The sequence below is a fragment of the Notothenia rossii genome (genome assembly GCF_949606895.1).
Source record: "Notothenia rossii genome assembly, chromosome: 9".
In the NCBI taxonomy this organism is placed as follows: Eukaryota; Metazoa; Chordata; class Actinopteri; order Perciformes; family Nototheniidae; genus Notothenia; species Notothenia rossii.
This window is the reverse complement of record NC_136907.1, coordinates 56,088,470-56,114,698: the sequence shown is the minus strand read 5'-3', so window position 1 is coordinate 56,114,698 and position 26,229 is coordinate 56,088,470. Positions and strand designations below refer to the sequence as shown.

At 41.2% G+C, this 26,229-nt stretch overlaps 2 protein-coding genes and 2 long non-coding RNA genes across 6 annotated transcripts; 2 read left to right on the top strand and 2 right to left on the bottom strand.

The window, feature by feature from the left end:
• The first annotated feature begins 1,072 nt into the window (after positions 1-1,072).
• LOC307019744 lies at positions 1,073-17,031 on the top strand. 2 transcript variants are annotated; one of them, XR_013802733.1, is made up of 3 exons: positions 1,073-1,166; positions 16,004-16,100; positions 16,441-17,031. It is a non-coding gene; the product is annotated as an uncharacterized lncRNA (long non-coding RNA). The 2 variants fall into 2 exon arrangements; XR_013802734.1 differs by lacking the exon at positions 1,073-1,166 and adding an exon at positions 11,843-13,569.
• On the bottom strand, positions 1,655-4,090 carry LOC307019724 (general transcription factor II-I repeat domain-containing protein 2A-like). The gene is made up of 2 exons (XM_079650791.1): positions 3,606-4,090; positions 1,655-3,433 (listed from the first exon to the last, which is right to left on the bottom strand). Exon 2 carries the CDS (start codon positions 3,345-3,347, stop codon positions 2,097-2,099), a length of 1,251 nt encoding a protein of 416 aa, XP_079506917.1. The 5' UTR covers positions 3,348-3,433; positions 3,606-4,090; the 3' UTR covers positions 1,655-2,096.
• A 209-nt stretch (positions 17,032-17,240) lies between the features above and the next one.
• On the bottom strand, positions 17,241-20,262 carry LOC307019742. Of its 2 annotated transcripts, XR_013802732.1 has the most exons (4): positions 20,128-20,262; positions 17,903-18,097; positions 17,699-17,773; positions 17,241-17,582 (listed from the first exon to the last, which is right to left on the bottom strand). It is a non-coding gene; the product is annotated as an uncharacterized lncRNA (long non-coding RNA). The 2 variants fall into 2 exon arrangements; XR_013802731.1 differs by having other exon boundaries at positions 17,241-17,773.
• A 190-nt stretch (positions 20,263-20,452) lies between these two features.
• Positions 20,453-26,220, top strand: catip (ciliogenesis associated TTC17 interacting protein). The gene is made up of 9 exons (XM_079650808.1): positions 20,453-21,130; positions 21,696-21,881; positions 21,976-22,031; positions 22,156-22,242; positions 22,367-22,534; positions 22,863-22,987; positions 23,375-23,451; positions 23,734-23,801; positions 25,602-26,220. Exons 1-9 carry the CDS (start codon positions 21,025-21,027, stop codon positions 25,782-25,784), a joined length of 1,056 nt encoding a protein of 351 aa, XP_079506934.1. The 5' UTR covers positions 20,453-21,024; the 3' UTR covers positions 25,785-26,220.
• The last annotated feature ends 9 nt before the right edge of the window (positions 26,221-26,229 follow it).

Below are 26,229 nucleotides of genomic sequence, written 5' to 3'. Positions count from 1 at the left end.
TTCCCAAAACCGCCCCCTACACCCTACCCCTACATCCTACCCCGCTCCGCCATATTGAGGGCTGTTCCAAACCAGCGAGTGTGGAGCGGTGTGGAGAGCGAGTGGGCTATCTATGAAGGTAGATATGGTGCAAAATGTGAGAGCGTGTAAAACCTGATGTGAGCACTTGCAGAAAAAAAATCTGAGCTTGTGTGCATACATTTGGACTTGTATAAAATATGCACGTAACTGTGAACCAAATGTACACTTGTATAAAATATCCACGTAACTGTGAACCAAATTTGAAGTCACAGAAGAAAAAAAAAAGTTTTGTAGCTTGTAGAAAAAAAAAATGAATTTACTGATGAAATGTTCACTTGCAGAAAAATACATTTTTAAAAAGATGTATTTTCCATTACAACTGCAACTTGGTTATTACAACCTCTCAAATCAGTCATTACAACTTGACGAATCTGCTCTGTGGCAGTATAAATCGACGAATCTGCGGTCTTGACTTTTGCTACACTTCTTGTGATAAATGTGTCGCAAAAGTAATTTTCACCTGTAGATCAGCTGTAGACGGGTTATGGCTAGAAAGGATCCGTCTTGTGTAAATATGACGTCACGTTCCCGTTGTAAATCTCGTTGGAGCGGCTCGGAAACACATCTACAGCAGTAACATGATGCAACATACACATTAATGCAGCAGGATAATAGTAAAACACTGAAAGGGAACATTTGATTGCACCAGGAGCTATCTTGGGACTTTTACTGCGACAACGTTGACTTGCCCTGAATAAAAAATAAACCATAGTGTTGGTGATCTACAGTGTTGTCATTCTTCTTTGAACAGCAAGACCGCTAACACCCTATTTCAACAATCACACTCCCTGATATTGACATAATTAATAGATAGTTTAGCTTCTCACGATCATTTGCTGTGGCCCACTGATGTTGACGATCGTAACGGAAAGGCTGCCTGCCAAACGTAAACATTCAGCCACGTGACTTGCAAACTCTCGCGAGAGTTTTACACTAGACGGATCCTTTCTAGCCATAACCCTGTAGATGTGGGGGAGGGACGGGGGTTGGAGCGAAGGGGCGGAGCTATCAGAACGACGAGGCTTGACTGCGGGGCTAACGGTTCGTGTACCTACCAGTCCGCTGACATGGCGCGTCAATCAACGGTAAATTTTGCCCATTACTTGCCCAGTATTACTTTGAATATTATTATTGTGATTGAGGATTAAATCCGCTTTGAAGACCGCCGTTCAGTTAGCCAGCTAACGCTAGCTTTGTTGAGTTTATGCTAGCTAAACAAGTAGTGGTTGTAGTCTACAGCAGTAATTAATATATTATAGCCTACTGCTTTGGCACTAACGGTTGGTAACCGTTTATCAAAATAAAACCAATTGAACTGTACTGAAATAATGACACGTTTTATAATTGTCTTGGGCTCCTGCTGTGTTTTTAAAGCCTTTGTAAATTATCCATGCTATTTTCTATTTAGAACGAAAACTTCAGAATCTCAAAATCCCTTGACGTTTGTATGCAATTGTGCTAAATTCAACTCTGGAATCAATCAAATATTAATATGTTTGCATGACATTAGTTATTTATATTTTGCCATCACTTAATTATACGTTTAATACATTTAAGTCAAGCTAAGGTACATCAGGGTTCCCACGGTACCTGGAAAACATGGAAAACATGGAATTAATTTTTTCATTTTCCAGGTATGGAAAAGTCATGGAAACTGAGCAAAAGGGAACACTTACATGGAAATAGAAACAGTTGTCCTGGAAATTTTTATTGGATGAGGTGTAAAATAGTAATGAAATGAAACTATTGAGCACAGAATTAAGATGAGTTTATAAAAACCCTTTACATGTGAACAGCTTTTACTGTATATAGAAATGGATGATCCCATGTTGTAGAGCAGGGGTCTCAGACTCAATTTACCTGGGGGCCGCTGGACGTAGAGTGTGGGCAAGTCTGGGCCGCTTCAAATATTCCGCAAAACATTTATTAAAAAATAAAACATTAACAGTTATTCAACATCTTCTTAACATGAACTGTTCTTCACAACATAACTATGTACAGTTGCTCTTTCTTACCTACTCCTTGCTGGTAGAGACCTGGCAGCGCTTCCTCTCACACAGCTGAGCCACATTTGGTTTGAGGGAGGAAGCAGTTGAAACCCTCAGTATAGCTTGAAGATGTGCATCAGTAAGTCTGGACCTGTACTTTGACTTATTGAAGTTCATGGTGGAGAAGAGCTGTTCACACATATATGTGCTCCCAAAAAGGCACATGGTCCGCTTGAACATCCTGGAAATCTCAGGGAAGGAGGGGGGCAATTCTCTCATGAACTGTCCAAGCTTGTCTGCTTTCCCATTCACTTCCCTGAACTTGGCTTTGAACTCAGAATTGCACTGCAGGCCGATGAGCTCCATTTGAAGCACACCAGGGGCCTTTTCCACATCAAAGGAAAAGGGGTCTGCAAACATTTGGAAAATGGCTCTGTGTGTCTTGAAGTCTGCAAACCGCTGATCGAATTCCTCCTGTAGCTTCACAATGGCATCAATATACTTCTCACCACTGAATGCTGTGCCCCTGTCCATGAGAGCCTTGCATGCTGGGAAATGGCAGAGGTTTTTCTGAGGGAGCTGGGCTTTCCATAACATCAGTTTTGTAGAGAATGCTCTGACATTGTCATATGCTGCACTAACAAGCTGGCCCTGGCCCTGCAACTTCTTATTCAGAGCATTCAGCTCCTGCGTGATGTCAACAAGAAAAGCTAAGTCCATGAGCCATTTGGGATCACTCAGCTCGGGAACAGCCATCCCACCCTTCTCCAGCATGAATACTTTCAGTTCTGTTCTCAACTCAAAAAACCTCTTCAGGACGTTTCCCCTGCTGAGCCAACGTACCTCTGTGAAGTAGAGCACATCCTCATATTCTGACTCAATTTCCTCCAAAAAAGCACGGAACTGGCGGTGCTTTAAGCCCCTGGATCTGATATGGTTGATGCATTTCACAACGACAGACATCACATTGTCAAACTTCAAGCATTTGCTGCAAAGGGCCTGCTGATGGATAATGCAGTGCAGAGCAATAGCCTCCTCCACACCCTCCTCCTCCAGTTTTCTTTGAACAAGTGCCACCAGCCCGTTTTTTCTCCCTGTCATTGATGGCGCTCCGTCCGTCGTAATTCCAACAAACCTCTTCCATGGCAGACCGATATCCGCAATGGCATCACACAGTTGCTGAAATATCTCCTGAGCGCTGGTCTGGCCATGCATTGGTTTCACTGTAAGCAACTCCTCTGTCACTTCAAAATTGTCATCAACACCACGGACATACATTGCGAGCTGAGCGGTGTCAGTGATGTCTGTGCTCTCATCAAGAGCCACAGAGTATGCACGGAAAAGTTTGGCTTTGTCGCACAGCTGTTCATATATGTCACTTGATAAGTCAGAAATGCGCTCTGCCACTGTGTTAGCTGACAGGCTGATGTTGTTGAACTGACCCTTCTTTTCCGGACAGACTATACTTGCAGCCTGCAACATGCATTTTTTTACAAACTCGCCTTCCGTAAACGGCTTTCCCGCTCTAGCAATCATCTCACTCACCACATAGCTAGCTTCGACTGCTAAATCAGCCTCATTGCTTCCTTTCTTGAAGAGATTTTGTTGCTTCCATAGAATTATTTTTAGCTCTGTGACTTTTTTCTCTCTCTCATCTCCCAGGTATTTTGCATACTCTGCATGTTTAGTTGAGTGGTGACGTTTGACGTTATACTCCTTGTATACAGCGATTTTCTCTGTGCATATGAGGCACGTTGCGTTTCCCCTGTAAAAAAAAATATTCAGTCTCCCACTTCTCCTGAAATGTTCTGTGGTCATCATCGATTTTTCTTTTCCCTGAAAGTTTTGATGAAGACATGGCGATATATTTTGCTTCCACTCTGTGTCACTTTTGGATCACTCTGTCTGGATTGATTCCGCTGCGCGCATTTGATTGACGTGTGGCGGAGTTCCCTCGGAGGGGGGAGGGGCGAGGGAACTCCGCGCAGCAGTTCCCTGCCAGCAGCAGCAGCAGCAGCGGGAAAAATAAAATTGAAATATAAAACGTAAACGCGCGGGCCAGATTAACACTATTACATGATATCAACAAAGGGGCCATGAGAAACTGTCTCGCGGGCCACATATGGCCCGCGGGCCTGGAGTCTGAGACACCTGTTGTAGAGCATGCTCTTGGCATCCTATATGGTATATTGGATGTTGGAATTTGATGCAGGCAACTTGGTGATATGGACTTTAAAAGTATAGTTTCGGATTGGTGGACTTCAGGAATAATAACGTTACTCGCGATCTCAATAGAAGGGTCAAATACATGCATTTCCCAGCCAACACGGGAGCCTTGACATCTACAGTGAAACTTCTTATGCAAGTTTATCCTCAAATGTAAGTAGCTGTGTTTTAACTGTGGTAAACTTGGGTTTCTCAACGTTAGTTAGTAAGCAGTGCAATCTTGCTAACTAGCTAGCAACTTGAGTTTGAGTTTGTTTTGAATTTGGATTTGTTAATGATGGTTAGCAAGCACATGGAGTGCAATCTTGCTAGCCATCATTCAGTTTTCTAACTAACTAGCTACTGTTGGCTAGCTTGCATTGCTAGCTAACTACCAATACATTTTCACATTAGGCTGTGACATTACTTCTATACTAGTTGACATGAATAGTCTAGTCTTGATACATTTTGTAACATTCATTCTTATATCTACTTTTAGCTATTTTGTGATTTTTCGTTTTTTTCTTTAAAAAAATGATACTACTAAATAGGAATATTTGGGGTGAGACATTTTTGAAAAATCATTGATCATGCCTAGACTGATTCTATACATCTATACTGTTAAGCTAAGCTTACTAGTGGGGTTGCTGTACTGAGGAACCACAAGGGAACCAGCCTTATGTTTTCCATTTTAGGTTCATTAGTTTGATTTACAAAAGATTTTACAGAGTAAGAGTAGGCATAATATCCCTTCTACGTAAGACTCATAATCTCAAATGTGTGATGCATTACAGGAGTGAGTGACAATGACACGCGGCAGATTCAAGTCACATTGGAAAGATGACTCTCAATACAAGGATTGGAGAGGTACCAGGAGATGTCCACAAGGCTTATTGCAAGTTTTGCCGCAAGTCATTTGACATCAGCAATATGGGGGTCGCTTCCCTCAAGAGCCATTCAAAAGGACAAACCCACACCAAGTCAGCTAGACAGCTAAATAATGAAAGAAGAATGATAGATTTCTTGACTACAAAAACAGGAGAGGGAAGAAGCGGCCCAATAAGCCAGGATATCGAAAGTGACAGTCAGGTGCCCAGTACCAGCAGTGAACAGCCTACGGAAAAAGGCTCTGGGGCTCAGGGGAAAACATTTTTTTCAAGCCAAGCTGTATTTGAAGCAGAGATTCGCTGGGTCATGAAGATGGTCAGGTCACACTTCTCGTTCAACTCCAACTCTGACATTTCAAACACTTTTGCTCAGATGTTCCCAGACAGTGAAATTGCCAAACAATTTACATGTGGCGCAACAAAATTGGCTTACCTTATATGTTTTGGCTTGTATCCTCATTTTAAAGAGCAGCTGATCGAAGACGTAAGAAAAGCAAAGTGTCATGTAGTGTCTTTTGACGAATGCCTTTACAAAGTGATACAAACAGAACAGATGGATATCATTCTGCGCTACTGGAGTGAACGCGAAGGGAAAGTAGCTGTGCGTTACTTCACTTCAGAGTTCCTAGGACACACTCAGGCAGAGAAGCTATTGGAGATTATCAACAGATCCCTGTCACCTCTGACCCCAAGAAGCTCTTACAAATATCGATGGACGGCCCTACAGTGAATTGGAAGTTCTTAAGAATATTCCAAGAGGACAAGAGCAAAGAGGACCCAGATGCACCAAAGCTCATCAACCTGGGAAGTTGTGGTCTGCATGTTGTGCATGGAAGTTTCCAGACCGGAGAGAGGGGAACAGGTTGGAAAATCGGAGATGCGCTGAGAGCGCTTTGGCAGGTGTTCCATGACTCGCCAGCAAGGCGAGAGGATTTCAGTGAGCTGACTAAAACGGCAAGATTTCCTCTGAAATTCTGTGCCACTCGATGGGTTGAAGACTTGTAAGTTGCTGAGCGGGCAGGAGAAGACGCTAATAACAATGCGCTTGGTCCACGATGCAATGGCTGGGCACACAGATGGAGCTCTTCCAAAAGACCTAAAGCAACACTGCAGAGGAGCAAGGACAAGATATGAGATGTATCTGGAAGACCAGAAGAAGTTGAGAGAGCAAACCACTAAAGAGAAGAAAAGAAAGGAGCTCTCCCAGGAAATCCAGAAAGTGAAAACAAAGCGGCAAAAAGTAATGACTAGCGCTGAAACAATAGAGAAAGAAGCACTTGAAATGGCAGTCATGGCAGAGAAGAAGCACGATTTTACACTGCTGTCAAAATCAAATGCCTATAGGAAAGGGGTTGCTGATAAAAAGGAAGAGGTGGCAGCTCTAGACAAAGCCCTGAAAGAGCTGCAAGAGTGTCAATAAGTTAAAGCAATGAGGTATGCGCAATAGCCTTTATGGATGTATGAAAGTTTGTAATATTTATTGGTCACCCTCCTAAAAACAAATATAACACCATTTTAGCTTATGGAGATGACCAATTTTAACTCAAAATAACATTCTGTTTCAGATCTTCAGACTGTAGAGAGGAGGAGGAAGGGGAGTGGAGAGGGGGAGGAGCCAGGAGGGCACAGAAGGAAAGAGGGAGGAGGAAGAGAAGAGGGGCGAAGATGAAAGAGGAGAAGAAGAGGAGGATAAGAGAGTAGAGGATGACAGAGGAAAAGGGAGAAGAGTGGAGAGGAGTTGAGAAGAGTAGGAAGAGAAGACAGGAGCGGACACAAGAGGGGAGGTGTGGAGAGAAGAGGGCAGGATGAAATAGGAGAGGAGTGGAAGAGAGAACATATATCAATCCCAGTGCTCATGTGTTTCAAAGTTCCAGTTCAATAAATTGTTGTTCATCTACAGCTTGTTGCATTATTTCATGCATTGATATAGAGAGCCGCAGTGACGCGTCGTAAAACCCGGAAGTAAGTTAGCATTTTTAGCACTTCCGGTTCCTTCCTCAAAAAGCAATGCATTTTTTCCATAGGGTTTTGGAAAATAGCTCGAAATAAGGTCTGTGGTTGACACAAATTTAAGAGGTAATTGACGTTTTGTTCTACGACATTAAATACATCATCAGTGACCCCACTGGGGATTTTTGAAGAGTTTACGTGTCTGAAAAACGATGGTTGTTACCGAATGGCTGAATAGGACTACAGAAATTGTCGAGGCCGTTGTACGTCATTACGCCGAACACGTAAACACTCCCGCTAAGTTTGTTTTCCCCTGTGTTCTGCTTAAAAGCAAGTACCTGCCTATCTTTAGTATCTGTATATCTATATCTGACCATTAGAATCTGTATTTTTGAAATTGTCGTTTTTAACACCGTAGTTTTACAAATTATAGAATAATTAATTACCAGTGTTTTCCAATTTTACTCGGCAGTTCGTTTCGTTGGCTAACGTTGGCTAACGTTAGCTAAAGCTAGTGCTACTAGTTAGCTACGTAATGGTTTGTTGCTTTGCTCCGGGTTGCAGCCACAGGTCTTCGCATGAAACGTGCTTGTTCTATCGTTTCCCGGCCAATGTTTTCCAAAGGAGAGTCTGGATTCGTGCCATGAGGTAAGCTGACGTTACATTTTTGTCCATGTCACGGTGAAATGTAAATAATGGGTAGTGACTGTATCGCCGTTATAGAGATGGCGCTGCTGAAAAGACCGCAACACAAGTAAAGATAATGAATACATCCTATTAAAACCTGTGTGGCTTATATGATAAGTCTTATTAGTACAAGCAGCATAACGTTTCACCATATAACTAAAGATTGTAGTCAGGGAAATCAGTTTGACATATTGAACTAATAACAAATCACCTCTGGCTGGCAGAGAACTCTCTGCTCCATAGCTTCTCTTGGACGTAAAATCACATGTACATTTTACATTTATATTCAATTTAATATTCCATCCCTCACATACTTTTGTATATATAATAACTTATATTTTGTTTTTCTTGTTATGCTGCTGCAACACAAACATTTCCCAAATTGGGATCAATACAGTAATATCTTATCTTAATTAATTAAGAAATATAACTATTATAATTAGTGTAGCAGCTGACACCTATTTTCAATATGGATTAATCTACCATTTATTTCTTTAGTTCAATTTTCATCTATAAAAATGTCAAAATAGTGAAAATGTTCACGAGACTTATCAAAGTGCAAGGTTATATCTTTAGATGTTTTGTTTTAGCCTATGTACTGTATGTCTTAATGCTCTTACAGTATATGTGACGGTGTGACTTCCATGAAACTATATTTTATATCTTCCCAACAGACGAGCTGACAGAAAACCTAACACTCTAACAACCACAACATTGCAAAGGCGAGTAAATGTAAATTAAAAACAATTCACAATTTTATTATTTCTTCTTCTTTCTTGCAGTGAGGTGAAGCTGACCTTGCACTTGGTGCCAGTAAGGATGTTCCTCACGCAGGCTGAATGTTTCTCCTTCCTTACTGACAAAGAAGCCCTTGATTTGCAATGCTTCACTAATTGTCATTTCCCTTGCTCCGTAGGGACACTTTACCTCAAGCACAGCGGAAGACCCTACCAGACCATCTGGAGATGCCCCTAACATTCCTGATTGGGAGAGCCACAAATCTGACTCATGGACCTGCATCTGAGTTGCAGTGGTGAATGCCCTGACGCCCTCACATTCATTCATAGTCCCCCACTGTACAGACAAAACACCATCAAGGGCCTGTTGTTGCCTTAGCACCCTGGCAATAAAGGAAGCAGTCACACGCTTTGACCTCAGGACAGCTCCAAAGTTGTTGGCAGTCAACCTTCCTTTCCTGAACAAATGCCAGTTTGGGCTGGTTCGCTGACCAGTGGTAGCCACCTGAATTGTCCTCTGTTGCTCTTCAGACAATGCCATGCTTGCCACAATTGCCTCAGGTCCCTGATGCCCAACAGATTTGATAATTTCAGGAACAGTAAGTGTTTCCAAGCTGTAGTGTTCCTCTTCTGGCTCGGGGGAGAGAAGCCAAGAAATTCCTGAGAACCTGCCCCTGAGTCTGTCCCTCAGCCAGTCACGATCTTCGGAGGTAGGCTCTCTTGTCAGCGGGTTAAATTAGTTATTGGTTTCAACAGTCACATTAAAACAGTTACTAAATCAGCTTACTATCACCTAAAGAACATATCTAGGATTAAAAGACTAAAGTCACAGCAGGATTTGGAAAAACGTGTCCATGCTTTTATCTTCAGTAGACTGGACTACTGCAATGGTGTCTTCACAGGTCTCACTAAAAAATCCATTAGAAAGCTGCAGCTGATTCAGAACACCGCTGCTCGAGTCCTCACTAACACTAAGAAAGTGGATCACATCTCTCCTGTTCTGAAGTCTTTACACTGGCTTCCTGTGTGTCAAAGAATAGATTTCAAAAATACTGCTGCTGTTTATAAAGCACTGAATGGTTTAGGACCAAAATGCATTTCTGACCTCCTGCTAAATGATGAACCATCCAGATCTCTCAGGTCTTCAGGGACTGGTCAGCTTTCTGTCCCCAGAGTCAGAACTAAACATGGTAAAGCAGCGTACAGTTATTATGCTCCAAATATCTGGAACAAACTCCCAGAAACCTGCAGTTCCGCTGCAACTTACTACTTTTAAATCCAGGCTGAAGACTTTTCTTTTGGTCGCTGCTCTTAATTGAACTATTAATATCTTAGACTGCACTGTAACTTTTATCCATGTATTTTTTCTTTTAATGTTTATTTTATTAGCTTTTCTTTTTAATGACTGATTTTAAATGCCATTTTCTTAATGTCTTTAATTTTTTGTAAAGCACTTTGAATTGCCTTGTGTTGAAAAGTGCTATATAAATAAACTTGCCTTGCCTAATAAAGATTTCATGTGACACATAAAATTGATTTGTTGATGGGAATTAATGTGAATAAATTAACTCGGTCTTAAAAGGTTAACGGTACTCTTGCTATCACTACTCACCGACACTATAAACCTTGTCCTTCATGCTAGCAATGACAACACCGGTAAGCACACCTTCATCTAGGCTGCACTGTAACGTGTCCTGACTTGTAGTGGTTCTCTCCTCTATCTACACTCTTCTTGTCATCTTTGTAAAACGATATCAGACTGGTAATTGACACAGCCATGACTTGTAGTTTAATTCAGTGTGGCTAAAATGAAAAGCTTTGTTAAAATATGCAAGCATGCGAAAGTCAAATTCAGCTTTATTGTCAAAAATTCTACATGTGTTATACATCCAGAAATATCGAAATATCGTTTCCCAGTGTGACATGTATACATAAAACAAAAAGGGCCTAGATAAACGTGGTATACATTAAACAAAACGGGCCTAGATAACCGGGGTATACAGTTTAAAATGTTAATATATTTAAAGTTTTCAAAGTGCAGTTTCAGTGCAAGTCAGTTGAAACGATCTTAAGTTGGCGTGACGTTGAAGTCGTGCGACCCTGCTGCTGTACTGGCTTGTAGTTCGTTTATAGCATAATAGCATTTTGCTTCTGCCGACTAGATTTATTATTCAAAAATTATAAAAGTAGGGTTGACATGTGGATATTATCCGGCTGAACAAAACGTGATCCATCTCTTAAATATGTGTCAACCACAGACCTTATTTCGAGCTATTTTCCAAAATCCTATGGAGAAATTGCATTGCGTTTTAGACGAAGGAACCGGAAGAAGTTTACTTCCGGGTTTAAGGACGCGTCACTGCGGCTCTCTATCAATAAGACATCATATCTAAGCATTTACAATGTAGACTTGACTCGCACATCTTTTAAATCAAGTAAGTAGTCAGGTGTCCTAGGGGGTTGTGTGTGAGGGAAGGGGGGCGCGGATGGGGGCGGAAAGCTTCAGGGGCCTATAGATCACTTAATATGCTACCTGGAAAATCAGGAGGTAGCATGGACATTTTTTTCAAGGCAAGCGTGGGAACCCTGTACATGTGATGGTAGCTAGTTAGTACTCTTACCTGTGAGGCCTCCTCCAAACAGCATAATAACCAGACTGTATCATTAAAACTAAGTACCAGTTCTAGATCCTTGACTTTAGACAAACAATTCAAGAGACAAAACGTATTTAAAGACCAATCTTTATTTGAAGGTGCCCGTTAACCTGATATATTAGTTATACAGTAATAGTATTGACAATCTAAAAACTGACCAACTCAACTGTCAACTTTATATTTATTATTGTCTAAAGCATTTATTATTTGCTTATTATTTTTTCCCCTCATATTCAGTGTGGATGGATTGAGACAGCGTGGTATCCATAGAGCTGCAGAGACTTCAGGGAGAAACCTCTGTGTGATGGACGTCCTGTCTGTTGGTTTGGAGGACTGAGGGTCTTTCATCAGCGAGGAGGACTCGCTTTTGGTTCACATTTCAATAAATTGTAAGAAGAAGTGTAGCAAAAGTCAAGACCGCAGATTCATCGATTTATACTGCCACAGAGCAGATTCGTCAAGTTGTAATGACTGATTTGAGAGGTTGTAATAACCAAGTTGCAGTTGTAATGGAAAAATATATTTTAAAAAAATGTATTTTTCTGCAAGTGAACATTTCATCACTAAGTTCATTTTTTCTTCTTCTGTGACTTCAAATTTGGTTCACAGTTACGTGGATATTTTATACAAGTGTACATTTGGTTCACAGTTACGTGGATATTTTATACAAGTGTAAATGTATGCACACAAATCCAGATTTTTTTTCTGCAAGTGCTCACATCAGGTTTTACACGCTCTCGCATTTTGCACCATATCTACCTTCATACTATCAAGCCCTCAAACAGCGAGTCTGCAGCGGTGCTGACTTGAGACCGGTCTCTACCTGACCGGAGTCACGCTGTGTGCGTCTGTCAGGAAACACGCTGTTTACAAGTAGTTCCAGCAAACATCCACTGATAAACTGCGATGTTAACAACCTCATATGTTTTAACTTAGGATCATACCTGTGTTTAGTCTAGAAAAAGGTAAATGTGTGCATTTTATTATAAAGTTGTGTATATTTACAGACTGTTGCAAAAACTAAGAAGCTTATAAACATCAGGTTTAAAACTAAAAGAGCTTTACAAAAAAATAACACAATGAAATATGTTTGGAGTTTTATTTGAGTTATTAATTTAAACTTTTTGTCTAAGAGATGCTGATTTGAAACCGTTGTTACATACAGTTACGGCATTTCCTGTTTCTGCCGGAGAGAGGGGAGTCCGTCCCAAAGCTTGCCGCTGTATTTACTCCCTCCATCTGACAGGGAGCCTCGTTGAGCTGCGAGTGTGGCTACAGACGGAGTTCACTCCGTCACGGAGGGGTAGGGTCGAGGGAGTGGTTTGGGATTGGGCCAGAGAGAACGAACAAGAGTGTTGGCAATCGGAGGAAAGACATTTCAGAGAGTGGAGAAAGATATAAGAAGGTACGTGTAGCGGCCAAAATCATATAGAAATAAAACAGACAATTAACTTAAAATAATACAGCCGCTGAGGCACTAGTTAGCAGATCTTACGCAGGGCAATGATCCAGGTCCAGACAAGATTCTCCGTTGTACATTTATTATGATCCAATATCATTGACAATGAACAGGTTTCCTATGGTTTGTTCCTTAAGCCTTTCCTATGGCTTTCCTTTCCTGTGGTTGGAAAACCCTGTGGCTCGAAACACCCTGGTAAAAAAACAGTTTGCCTACTAGTGCTCTGGCTTCCACCTGTCTCCAATATACACAATTACACCAGGTGCTCTAATCACCCAGTGCCCAAAACATGCCTTCAAAATAAAAGCATAGAAACTACTTTAACTTATGTGACTAACTAAGAATACATTTACAATAAACACTATAAAACAGCAAGAAAATAAATGTTAAACTAGTAAATAATATAAAGAGATATATAGCTCCAACATTCCGGCACCTAATTGTGGCCAGTGTAAACACACAATATTTAAATATATATAGATGGAGCTATACTCTATCTTTATGCTAACCATACAAATAATCGTCTATAGTCTTCAGGCAACAGCTTCCTGGAAAAGAAATAGAGAGAAAGAAAAATAGTCTAGAGAAACAGAAAGAATAAATGTCCATGATGCTACGCTGCTACATCCAGGAGCAGGCAGATCTTCAAACAGGTCTCTCCATGACACTGGTCTTCATTTGGGGCTCGCAGAGCTGACCAATCATTGTCCGTCCTTTCCCTCATCCAGGGTCCACTTGTATTTGCAATAAAGAAAATATCTCCTGTTGGAAATTCTTTTCTCGGCCTTCTCCATTCGCTCCGTCATCCCAATCCTCTTCATAAGGAGGCTCCTCTGTGTCTCCATCACTGTTCACACCATCTATCTGGAGGTCGGATTCCATTTCTTCATCCTGTGTTTCAGTCTGAGGTTTAGGACTTTGGTGAGGCTGTGATGTCTTGGAGCTGGTCTCTTCTTTGTGATCTATTTCCTGCTCCTCACTCTGTGTGCTTTTCACATTGCACTGTTGATGTTTTTCTTGTAAATCCTGATGGGTCTGATGGACATATTTTCTTGTTGTTCCAATGCAAGCTGAGAGGTAACAGGGCAGCCAGAGCTGAATCCATTGTCCTCTCCAGGTCCACCGGCCCCAGTATGAACACTTGTCTCTGACTGTCCAGGTGAAACATGTGCTTTAATTAAGGATGTGCCTGTATCCTCATCTTCAATGTGAAGGGCTGACAGTTGCTTCTGGTGACACACACACTGCACTTCAAAAATCTCCAATAGTCTTTGATTATGTGACCAGCTGGGCAAACAAAACTAGATCCATCCACCTTTATGGAATTTGTTTCCTCATTTTCTATGTTCATATTGAAGCTTGAACATGTATCCTGTGAGTGATGGTTGTGTTGGAGAGAAAAACAGTTGTTGTTTGGGGCAGAAGGAAACTTTATCTTTTCAGATTTCTGGTTACCATTTTCCACAGATCCTTTCGATCCACGCCTCGAGTGGATTTTCAGTATGTCAATTTTGGCATTGAGTGCAGACAGTTTTAGTTCAAAAGCAAGTTTTGTCTTTTCTTTTCTAAGCTCCTCCTCTTGGGCTTCCAATGCATGCTTCCTCTTCAATGCAGCCATGCGTTCTTTAAGGACTGCTAAATGCGCTTCAGCTTTGATTATTGCAGATGAGCGGTATGATAATCTGAACGATTTCTGTAGTCTGGAATCATTGTCCTTTAAACATAGCATGTGTAGTGCAATGTCCTTAGGATTTACCTCGTCAGAAGATCCACTTCTGTCCTTTGATGCAACTTCTTGCATCATCCTGAATTGTATTTAAAATATCCACATGTGTTATTTTTATCCACAGGAGAAAACGCTGCCTGCGCGTCAGAGTGCTTAATCACTGTGCGCACCCGTTCCCAATGTCCCACTATTCTTTAGACTTTTTCCACTGTTCATTAATATGCGGCGAAACAATGAGTCCAGCACTCCAATAGTGAGGCCGTTTTCCTATACAGCCAATGGAGAAAATGTTCACATACCGCCCATGTTCCTGTGCCGTTGTTGAAGTCCGTCCAGGGCCCGGTGTGTCTTTTAAAGTGAAATCCAATACTCCACTTCAAACGCGGGCAATCCAAAGATCCACAAAAAATTACTTCAGAAAACAAGTCCGCTTTGACGGCACGGTTTTTTACTTTGTAGCGGCCAAAATCATATAGAAATAAAACAGACAATTAACTTAAAATAATACAGCCGCTGAGGCACTAGTTAGCAGATCTTACGCAGGGCAATGATCCAGGTCCAGACAAGATTCTCCGTTGTACATTTATTATGATCCAATATCACTGACAATGAACAGGTTTCCTCTGGTTTGTTTCCTCTGGGTTGTTCCTTAAGCCTTTCCTATGGCTTTCCTTTCCTGTGGTTGGAAAACCCTGTGGCTCGAAACACCCTGGTAAAAAAAAAAACGTTTGCCTACTAGTGCTCTGGCTTCCACTTCCACCTGTCTCCAATATATACAATTACTTACACCAGGTGCTCTAATCAACCAGTGCCCAAAACATGCCTTCAAAATAAAAGCATAGAAACTACTTTAATTTATGAGACTAACTAAGAATACATTTACAATAAACACTATAAAACAGCAAGAAAATAAATGTTAAACTAGTAAATAATATAAAGAGATATATAGCTCCAACAGTACGTTTTGTTTTGTTTTTATACATATAGCGTCATATTTATATAGCTAGCGTTAGCATGCCTAACTATTACACCACCTGAGGAGAGCTACAGTCTATGGGAGAGCTTCACGTGAAGATAAGATAAGATAAGACTTTATTTATCCCGAAGGAAATTGTTGTGCCAGAGTAACAAAATACAATAAACACAATAAACACAGCAGCAAAAAGAGCAATTAAACATCCACAGACAACATAAAACGTAGAAACATAGAAAGTCACACAATCAATGCAATTATTATTAGCAGTATTTAGTAGTTATAGTGCAACAAAAACGTAGTGGCAGTTACGTAATTGCACTTTATCATAGCATTATTAATAATGAAGAGAAGATAAAGTGAGGGAAGAACATTATTAAAACTTTGACAAATCAAGTGCAGGCAAATAACACGGGCCATAGTGAGTACCGCGGAAAAAGGACATTTGAATTCTTAGCAGTTTGTAGCAATTGCCTGTAACTATGGTCCTGCTAATAAAGCTATTTAATTTAATTGAGAGAGAGAGAGAAAAGACAGATTAAAACAAACATGATGTATCTTTCTATTTATTTAGCTAACCACTATTTAGACTATGCGTTTTTGTTTTTGATTGACTTGATTAAATGGACTTACTGCATAAATGTATGTCTTTTCAGGCTGCCATGTTTTGTCCTTTCTGTGGCCAACATCTGGGGACAGTTCAAGTGTTCTGTGGCAAAAATGTACAGTTTTTGTCAGAAGTTGAACACAACAGTAAGTTCCCTTTTTTGTATTGTATCTGTTTCAAATGCAATAAATAAGGAGTCAACACACTACTCTGTTTAGAATACTAATTGGCAGATGCATACACTAGTTATCAGCATGAAGGACACATTTTTGCATTGTCTGTTTATGTGAAATATGTAGAAGCCATCATTAAATTGTAGACCAATGCATTAAATACACAAAAAAGCTTATATTATACATTAATAATTGTGTATTAGTTCTCTCTTTATAGAGAAAATTATACATTTAGAATCAGATTTTGAGACAGTGAGCCATCACATGATGTTTTCTTCTTTTTCTCCTTGTTTTTTTTTTTTTTTACAATCAGCATCTTACAGCCCCACAGAAGAGGACCTCATTCGGAAATACTTTCATGATGGCTTCAGCTACGATGACATTTTGGATTTTCTGGAAACTACCCACATGTAAAAATGAGTCTGCGTACTTTAAAGAGTACATTAAAAAGTGTTTCATTATCAAGGAAAAAAAACTACTCCCCTCTGGCTAATGTTCGTGCTGCCATTCAAGATGAGCTAAATGGACCTGGCCAACATTACGGTTACCGCTCGATGTGTCAGACATTGCGCCAAAAGCACTCCCTTACTGTAAAAAGGGATGAGGTCATGAACTTGATGAGAGAGCTTGATCCCTCTGGAGTTCAATTTCGCAGTAATAGAAGATTTGTACGAAGAACATACAGCTCTGAAGGACCCAACCACGTCTGGCATGTTGATGGCTATGATAAGCTAAAGCCCTATGGTTTGGCCATCAGCGGATGTATTGATGGCTAGTCCAGAAAAGTATCGTGGTTGAAGTGTGGAGCAACAGGGTCATTGCTCAAAATTACATACGTTGTGTCACAGAGCATGGAGTCATACCTATGAGGCTGCGTACAGCCTGGCAACAACGATTAAAAGATTTCTTGCTCCCAAACCAATTGTGTATTTCATTACAAAAAGCAGTTATACCATACTATGTTTAGGTACTAATTAATGATATCCTCAAAACAAACACACACATAAATAATATAGGAAAATACATAATTTAATAAATCCACAATATGATAACATTTTACAGATTAATTTAATACACTTTTACCAAACATAGGTTGATGTTATATCGGGGGGGGGGAATACATATTTAAACATTTCAATTAGTCTCTGCATATTTAAGTAATGCTAGTTTATATAACAGATGAACAGATGTACAACATCCAGAAAGTAGATGCAAAAAATATATATAATGTGTGCATTTTCAAAATTTCCTCTGAAAGAGTGTTATATAAATGCAAGATAAGTTAGTTAGCATCCACAACTTTTGTTAATGGATAACTATTGAGTAAGTTGAGTAGTGAGCCATTCGTTGTTTTTTCGTGGTGCGATGTCTGCGGGGAAGTCCTTGTATGCGTCGCTGACTTTGAGGACATCTGGGTCTGGCAGCTCCCCCCGCACGGCCTTGTAATGTGTACTCCTTTGAACATGTTTATATGATAATTAGGACTTTAAGAAGAATTTTACACTCAGACAACAATCACAAAGTTATAGCAGGCTACATAGAATTACTTAGGACAATAGATATGACCTTACACCGTCAGCAACTGTAAACCGCTTTGGCTTAGTGGAAATGAACACCATGTCACTCACTCTGCCTGGTTTCACACCCTATTAATTACACAAAAGGATTGTCAAATTAATTGAAATGGTCATTGATGCTACATACTAAATCAGCTCTTGGCAATAAGGAAATACTCATTAAACCGTGGATTGGTTGTGAACACATACTGTACTTACCATGGTTCTTGGCTTGTGCCATCGCTGCTCTGTTTCAGTGCAGCTGAGGACAGGGGGTACAGCAGCCAGGTTGAGTGTGGAGTAGTGTGCGGTCTGGAACAGCAGTGCAACATTGTGGTTGCAGAGTGCTGTTCCAGCTACACAGGAACACTTTGCCACTGCAATCTCCACAGGTGAGCAGTTCTCAAAGACAATCTACACATTAAAACAAAAATGTCAGTCATTTTCATTTGGACACTGCTTCAATACAACACAGAAAAACTAGAAAGCTGAGAGCAGGCTGATCAGGCAAGTAATAGGTGTGGGAAAAGGCTAAACCATGTCAGGTTGTCACATCACATACACAGAAGTTCTGCTGTTTGGAATACTGTAATTTAAGGACATTCAAACAGATAATATAGCCTGTCTCAGCTCTCTCAATTTATTACCTTATATTATAACCAAGGCCGGATTAGTACCTCCAGGGGCCCCTGGGCACTGAGCACTCATGGGAACCCCCCCCCAACCCACGTACCAACAAGTAACACCACGCCTACCCAATCCTACCAACATGACCAATATTTAGAATTTTCAGTCAATCTGGCATGTCAAATCGCACTCCTATTTGTCAAAAGCGGGGACGCAGCCATATATACCTCATTCACACCAACGGTGTTTCAGGGCCGGTTCGGAGCTGGAGCTTGAAAAGCACCGGGTTTTCCTGTTCACACCGCAGCGGAGCAGCCTCTTAGCTCCGGAATCCGGTTTGTTTCAAGCACCAAAGATTTGTCCGGCTAGAGCAAAAGCACCGCATACGTCACGCTTACGTCGAGGCGGGGCAGGGGCGGGATCAACTCCTGAACAACAACAAAAAGCCCATGTTTTATCCAGTTTGTACACGACGATGGAGAAACTTAACAAGCAGCAGTGGTCCACTGAAGAGACCAGCTACCTACTGGGAATCTGGTCTTCCGAAGAGGTACAGAGGAAGCTGGAGCACAATCGGCCATTGTTGTTGTTGTCGGTGTGAGCTGTGAGGGGTTTCCGCGCGGTTTGGCTTTATGAAGCAGGCACGCAAACGGTTACGTCATGACACAAACGATGACGCAGCACCAGGCGGACTCTGGGTGGTGTGAAAAGAGCCGGAGCTAAACCGAAGAACCGGTTCTGAATTTGAAAAGCTCTAGCACGGAGCTTGAACCGGAGTTGCGTTGGTGTGAATGAGGTAATAGTCCAACCAAAGTAGGTCTAGCCTTTTGCCCTTTCAGTTAAAAATCACAAGACAAAGATACAATGGATAAGATCTCAAGACAGTGTGTGGCTCAAGAAGACCTAGGTAATATCAATCAAAACCTCAGAACAGCACCCCACTTAATGCCAACATATGACTGGCTGGCTGTACAAGTACACAAGGAGTTATATTTGTCACAAACATCGAGAGTTACAAAAATAAAATATGTAGTGAAATTGTGTGGTTGCTCAAGGGTGGGGCTGTGATTCGGCTATACACCACCGCCGCCGCGAAGTAATAAAGTTGAGCGCATACATAGTGAGACTTACAGTACAGAGACCTACAGTAATTTGACCCTATGGAAAAGCTGTGTTATTTATGGCGAAGTGTGAGTGTCGTTTAAAACAATGTATGATGAGTGAGGTTGTGCCCGGAAAAAAAGTTTTTTTCTTTTTTAATCTTATCACTGAGGGCCCTCTTTGCTCAAGGGCCCCTGGGCACTTGCCCAGGTTGTCCATATGGTTAATCCGGCCTTGATTATAACTACATAAAATAGTGTCAGTAGAACGTTGAACAGCTTAACATAGATGTACAGTAGGGTACAAAACCAGCACTTACCTATCACTGGCTAATACAAATAATTGGACCCTACATGGATCATACTAACCATTCAGTAAAGAACAGCAGCCGTCACAACCAGTTTCTGGGGTTTCCATGAAAGCAGAGACGGTTTTCAACCTCTCATTAGGAATCTTTGATGAAAGCTAAGTTTGGGTTTAGCTAATGTATTTATCATTTTACACGAGAGGGTTACAAAACGAAAATAAATCTGTAGCCCCTTCATGCTACACACACATAGCTAGCTACCAGTTGATGTGAGCAAATGTATTATTTTCCTCCCTACTCTGAGATCGTGAGGCTTTTCATGCTTTCTCATGGACCTGTAGTAGTTGGGCACGCTAACGCTAGCTATATAAATATGACGCTATATGTATAAAAACTAAACAAAACGTACCTTCTTATATCTTTCTCCACTCTCTCTGAACTTTCTTTCCTCCGATTCAGAGCCCGAGAGAGAAATAGTAATAATAATAATAATAATAATTAATAATAATAATAATGATATCTCTATGACTCTGCTCCGATTGCCATCACTCTTGTTCGTTCTCTCTATGTCTGGTCATACATCAATCTGTTCCACGTAGCGCGCCGCCTAGAGGCCTGGAGCACTTCCGGAATGTTTTTTTAAAAAATGTGTTTTGGGATTTGTATGTGCTTTGGGATTTGCATGTGCTTTGGACTTTGCATATCGTGCAGCGTTTTTTTGTTGCGTTTGTGTGTTGTATTTAGTTTGCATCACTTCTGTAAATGCAGCGTTTTTCTGTTGTATTTGTTTTCAGGGTTTGTTTGTTTTTCATTTCATTATGTGCACGTGTTTCCTGCTGTATGCGTTTTGGGCCGTTGTTCCGCGTTTGCACCTGCCGGCCACCGTACTACACAGGGTCGCTACAATACTATATTTTATGTTCATTTTATCCCTTGTTTATTGTGCCCTTTTCATAAAATAACTGGCCCCAGCCTGCCCCTCCCAGTAAAATTGGTCTAGAACCGCCGCTGTTGGTGTGTGCACTTGCTCTGAAGAGAATTCGTTTGCACAATATTCCCCCGTTATTACGGTACTGTGGCGTTGTTGCCGTGACAACTCAAATGTGTTAGTCCTCTCTTCCGTGTATCGGGAACAAAAGCTGCACAGAACTCACATTAAAAAGACTGTGTCATAAAAACTACGAAAAACAACCAGTCTGTCCTTCATAAGTGAGTCTTACAACGCTGTTGTAGCTACGGTGACATTTTTTGGTTTTTACTACCGTTAGTAGGCTATCTGACATTGAATAAGCGAACAGCGTTAAAAATGGAAGCCCCACTGGAAGACGAGCCTCTCGCCGGAGCCTTAGCGAGGATCGAGGGAGACAAGCTAGCAGCCTCTGACTCAGCTCTCACCTTCCTGTCCAGCATCGGTGAGTTTAATGTCGTGTGCGTCAACTTAGTATGCACCATCTGATTTTGGCACCACCTCAGAATTGCCAATTATCTCAAAAGAGCAATACGCCATTAATCAGAGGTGTAATGTAACTAATGTACTCAAGTACTGTAGCCTACTTCAGTAACAAATTATGGTACTGGTACTTTACTAGAGTATTTTATATTATATTATAGGGCTACTACTTTGTACTTTTACTCTACTACATTTGGTGGGTTAATGGAAATATAATTGGCAGCAATTTTGCTCAGCAGATTTTTGTTGAAAAATAGTTCACAGTTCCAGCTTACTCAATCTAAAGAGTTGCTCCTTTGAGTCCTTTTACTCCTTTTACTTTGAGTACATTTTCCTGATTGCACTTAAATACTTTATATATTATTAAATATTCCTGATGCAGAACTTTTACTTGAAATTGAGTAATCACAGTGTGGTAGTATACTTTTCCTAAAGAATCTGAATACTTCTTCCGCCTCAGTTCGAGACATATTTCAAACTGTCCACTGGTCTCATGTTAAAACTTAAATCTCCCCCACTTCTCTCAGAGCCCGCAGAGCTGCTGAAGTGTGTGTTCCCAGACTCTCTGGTGGCTGTGTCAGAGAGCGGCAGAGACCTGGGGAAGTTCAGTGTGACGGTGGAGTTTGCCTGTAGAAACCATCAGCCCTGTGTGCTTCTGCATGCTCAGAGCCAGGGAGCCATCGATAACTCCCCCTGTGGCACAACAGTGACAGGTGAGGTCGGGCAGAGGTGGACATCCGTTGTCTTGTCTTTTTACAGATGTGTCAGTATACCTTAATTTAATGTCCGTCGTCCTGTCTGTTTAAGCCTACCTAACCACAGACCTGGAGGTGCTGGAGGAAGATTTCCATGAGTACATTAAGGTGGGTAATTGCACATTTATTTTAATTTTAACACACATAGAAGTGAGAACTCTGTACCATGGTGCTTGACTGCCTTAACTCTCTGTCTGTTTTTATTTTTTAAAACATTGAACCCCGTTTCCAGCTGGAGGACCACAGTTTGGACAGGAGGTGTCACATGGTGCTGCATGACGGACAGATGGTGATTGATAAAGTTACCACTGTAGAAGGGGTGAGTAAAACTATAGAGTAGAAATCAAGTGTCCATAACGTTGATTAAACAACACATTATTAGGTTTCAATCATCCCTCATGCCATTACTGTAAAGTGTCATTATTTTGTGTGTGTGTGTCCAGGAGATGACAAAGGAGAGCATTTGTTACCCCATGTCTGCCCTTAGAGGGCTGGTTACAGAGGGGTCCAACTTTCTGCTGATGCGCCTGATCGCTATTAGGAAGAGGGTGCCAGAAAACATGACCTTCATCTCCTTCAACCATGGTCTACACATCATCCACAACACTTTTGTAAGTTGTTATGCCTGTAAGACATTTTTGTCATTTTCGTTGCTCTACTCTGGCTTTGTTCTCAAGGAGCACATGTCTTGCTAACTGTCAAAAAACACAAATACATTTAGGAGCACTGTTAACAAATGTAAAGTAACACAGTGTATTAATAAACTACGTGTGTGTGTGTGTGTGTGTGTGTGTGTGTGTGTGTGTGTGTGTGTGTGTGTGTGTGTGTGTGTGTGTGTCACTGGACATTTAATAACTAAAAGGGACACTAAAAAGTGATGCACACAGCTGGGACCGTAGCATTTTCATAATATGACTCAATCGGTTTCTCCGACTTCAGAGCAAGCTGGGTCTGAAGCAGCTGGAGGTTGGGGGTGAGACTGTGGAGGTATTTGGGCTGGAGAGGATCGTTGACTCTGTGGAGGACAGCCCCACTACCTGGCAGTGCTACTTCCTGGCTGACGGGTAAGCTCAAAGACTACAGGTCCCAATACCCAACACTGTGGACCAAAGAGGGTACTACAGTTAATTTGACACATTTAGTCAGTCTGCTCTGATTGGTTAGGCCGGCTCTGTTTTGATTGGTCAACTGCTTAGAAAAGCCCCCCCACTTAGCCTATCACGTACAATGTGTTGGAGTGCTAGCCAATGGAAGTGTGAATGTTACATGGTGATGTCATCATGTTACGGAAGTAAACAAAGGAGTCTAATCGAGGCGTTCCGGGGGGGGGGGGTTGTCATCCTCGACGCGTGCATGCGTTTATTCTCTGTAACTCACGTTGTAAAAGAACAGAAAATGAATATGAATTCATAAATGATTTGTTTGTTGAACAGTTTATGTTCTCTGATCAGGCACTTGGCCAGCAGATTGCAGGTAGGATCGCCGGTGACCATGAAGCTTCTGCAGCTGCCATCACATATAGAGAAAGGTATTCACTTTAACACACACGTTACACTCTTCTCCAAAGAAACAGAGTAATGTGTGTGTGTGTGTGTGTGTGTGTGTGTGTGTGTGTGTGTGTGTGTGTGTGTGTGTGTGTGTGTGTGTGTGTGTGTGTGTGTGTGTGTGTGTGTGTGTGTGTGTGTGTGTGTGTGTGTGTGTGTGTGTGTGTGTGTGTGTGTGTGTGTGTGTGTGTGTGTGTGTGTGTGTGTGTGTGTGTGTGTGTGTGTGTGTGTGTGTGTGTGTGTGTGTGTGTGTGTGTGTGTGTTAGGTTTTGCGAAGATTCCTCTGGTTTGGGAAGAAGACATGCAGATGTGCTCCAAGTTCTTGGACAGAAAGGTAACCAATAGTGCTCTCATGTAGTACATATTTAAGGCTAATAGCTAAATTATTCTGTTTCCTCCCATGCATCTTATCCTATATGTAAATATATATATACAGGACTGTCTCAGAAAATTAGAATATTGTGATAAAGTTCTTTATTTTCTGTAATGCAATTAAAAAAACAAAAATGTCATACATTCTGGATTCATTACAAATCAACTGAAATATTGCAAGCCTTTTATTATTTTAATATTGCTGATTATGGCATACAGCTTAAGAAAACTCAAATATCCTATCTCTAAATATTAGAATATCATGAAAAAGTATACTAGTAGGGTGTTCAACGAATCACTTGAATCGTCTAATTAACTCGAAACACCTGCAAGGGTTTCCTGAGCCTTGAAAAACACTCAGCTTGGTTCAGTAAACTAAATCACAAGTATGGGGAAGACCGCTGATCTGACTGCTGTCCAGAGGACCGTCATTGACACCCTCCATCAGGAGGGTAAGACACAAAAAGAAATTTCTCAAAGAGCAAGCTGTTCACAGAGTGCAGTTTCAAAGCACATCCACTAAAAAGTCTGTTGGAAGGGGGAAATGTGGCAGGAAACGCTGCACAACCAAGAGAGATGACCGCAGCCTTAACAGCATTGTGAAGAAGAGTCGCTTCCAGAATTTGGGGGAGCTTCAAAGACAGTGGACTGAAGCTGGAGTCCAGGTATCAAAAGTCACTGTTCACAGACGTGTCCGGGAAATGGGCTACAATAGCCGTATTCCCATGGTCAAGCCACTTCTGAACTCAAGACAACGGAAGAGGCGTCTGACTTGGGCTAAGGAAAAGAAGCACTGGACAGTTGCACAGTGGTCCAAAGTCCTCTTTTCAGACGAAAGCAAGTTTTGTATTTCATTTGGAAGTCAAGGCGCCAGAGTCTGGAGAAAGGCTGGAGAGGAGCAAAATCCAAGTTGCTTGAAATCCAGTGTGAAGTTCCCACAGTCAGCGATGGTTTGGGGAGCCATGTCAGCTGCTGGTGTTGGTCCACTGTGTTTCATCAAGCCCAGAGTAAATGCAGCTGTGTACCAAGAGATTTTAGAGCACTACATGCTTCCGTCTGCTGAAAAGCTCTATGGAGATGAGGAATTCATTTTCCAGCATGATCTGGCACCTGCCCACAGTGCCAAAACCACCAGTAACTGGTGTACTGACCATGGCATTACTGTCCTCGATTGGCCTGCAAATTCCCCTGACCTGAACCCCATAGAGAATATGTGGGGTATTGTGAAGAAGAAGCTGAAAGACACCAGACCCAACAATGCTAATGAGCTAAAGGCCACTATTGAAGCATCCTGGGCATCCATAACACCTCAGCAATGCCACAGGCTGATTGCCTGCATGCCACGCCGCATTGATGCAGTAATCCGTGCAAAAGGATTCCCAACCAAGTACTGAGTGCATTAATGGACATTTTCAAATGTTTGATTGTGTTTTGCTGTTATAAATCTTTTTTTTTTACTTGGTCTGAGGAACTATTCTAATTTTTTGAGATAGGATTTTTGAGTTTTCTTAAGCTGTATGCCATAATCAGCAATATTAAAATAATAAAAGGCTTGCAATATTTCAGTTGATTTGTAATGAATCCAGAATGTATGACATTTTTGTTTTTTTAATTGCATTACAGAAAATAAAGAACTTTATCACAATATTCTAATTTTCTGAGACAGTCCTGTATATATATATATATATGTTATCATCACCTTACCCATAAATCCTATGACTGAAGCAGAGTATAACTGTGTGTTCATGTCTCGATTGGGTAGGAGGAGCTGAAGGCCGACCATGCCTCATACTTGAGACAGCATCCAGAGATCAGAGCCCTCATATCTGACTTCCTGCAGTTTTTGCTGCTGAGGAAACCAGATGACATCTTCCAGTTTGCCAGAGATTACTTCATCCCTTTTGCCTCCCGTCGTCCTCCAAAACCAAGCCTGGAAACCCCCTAACTCAGAAAGAAAACCCAGGGGCTCACATAAAAATAGCCTTTTTATAACTTTTAAATCAATGATGAATTTTAAAGTTGTCTATCTTGCAATTTTTCCCCTGAATAGTAGTTTTGCTTTCTAATAGTGCTTTAAAAAGGTTAAGTGATGTGAATGAAGTGACTTGGTTCAAATAGTATTTTTGCTTTTGTATTCGTTCCCTGACCTACTTAGGTGAAGCAATAAAGGCATGTCTGAGCAATGTTTGCTGCCAAACAAGAGTTTTCAAAATAAAAGTGTAACAAAAATTACATAATAAAAGTTCGCCTTCTAACCTTCTCCAAATAGTAAAGAAGAACGAGAGCACTATTTACATTGTGTACACAGTCTTAGACCACTTTATGTAGGCTAGTGCAGTGTTTGCGTCTTTAGTGGCAATAAACACAGGTTTTCTTTTGAAGGTTGTAAG

Bases quoted from the DNA above. Each gene is read 5' to 3' on its own strand.
- LOC307019724 (XM_079650791.1), bottom strand. From the start codon at position 3,347: ATGTATGTCCGTGGTGTTGATGACAATTTTGAAGTGACAGAGGAGTTG.
- catip (XM_079650808.1), top strand. From the start codon at position 21,025: ATGGAAGCCCCACTGGAAGACGAGCCTCTCGCCGGAGCCTTAGCGAGG. The intron at 21,131-21,695 runs GTGAGTTTAATG...CACTTCTCTCAG, and splicing joins CACCTTCCTGTCCAGCATCG to AGCCCGCAGAGCTGCTGAAG. The intron at 22,535-22,862 runs GTAAGTTGTTAT...CTCCGACTTCAG, and splicing joins ACATCATCCACAACACTTTT to AGCAAGCTGGGTCTGAAGCA.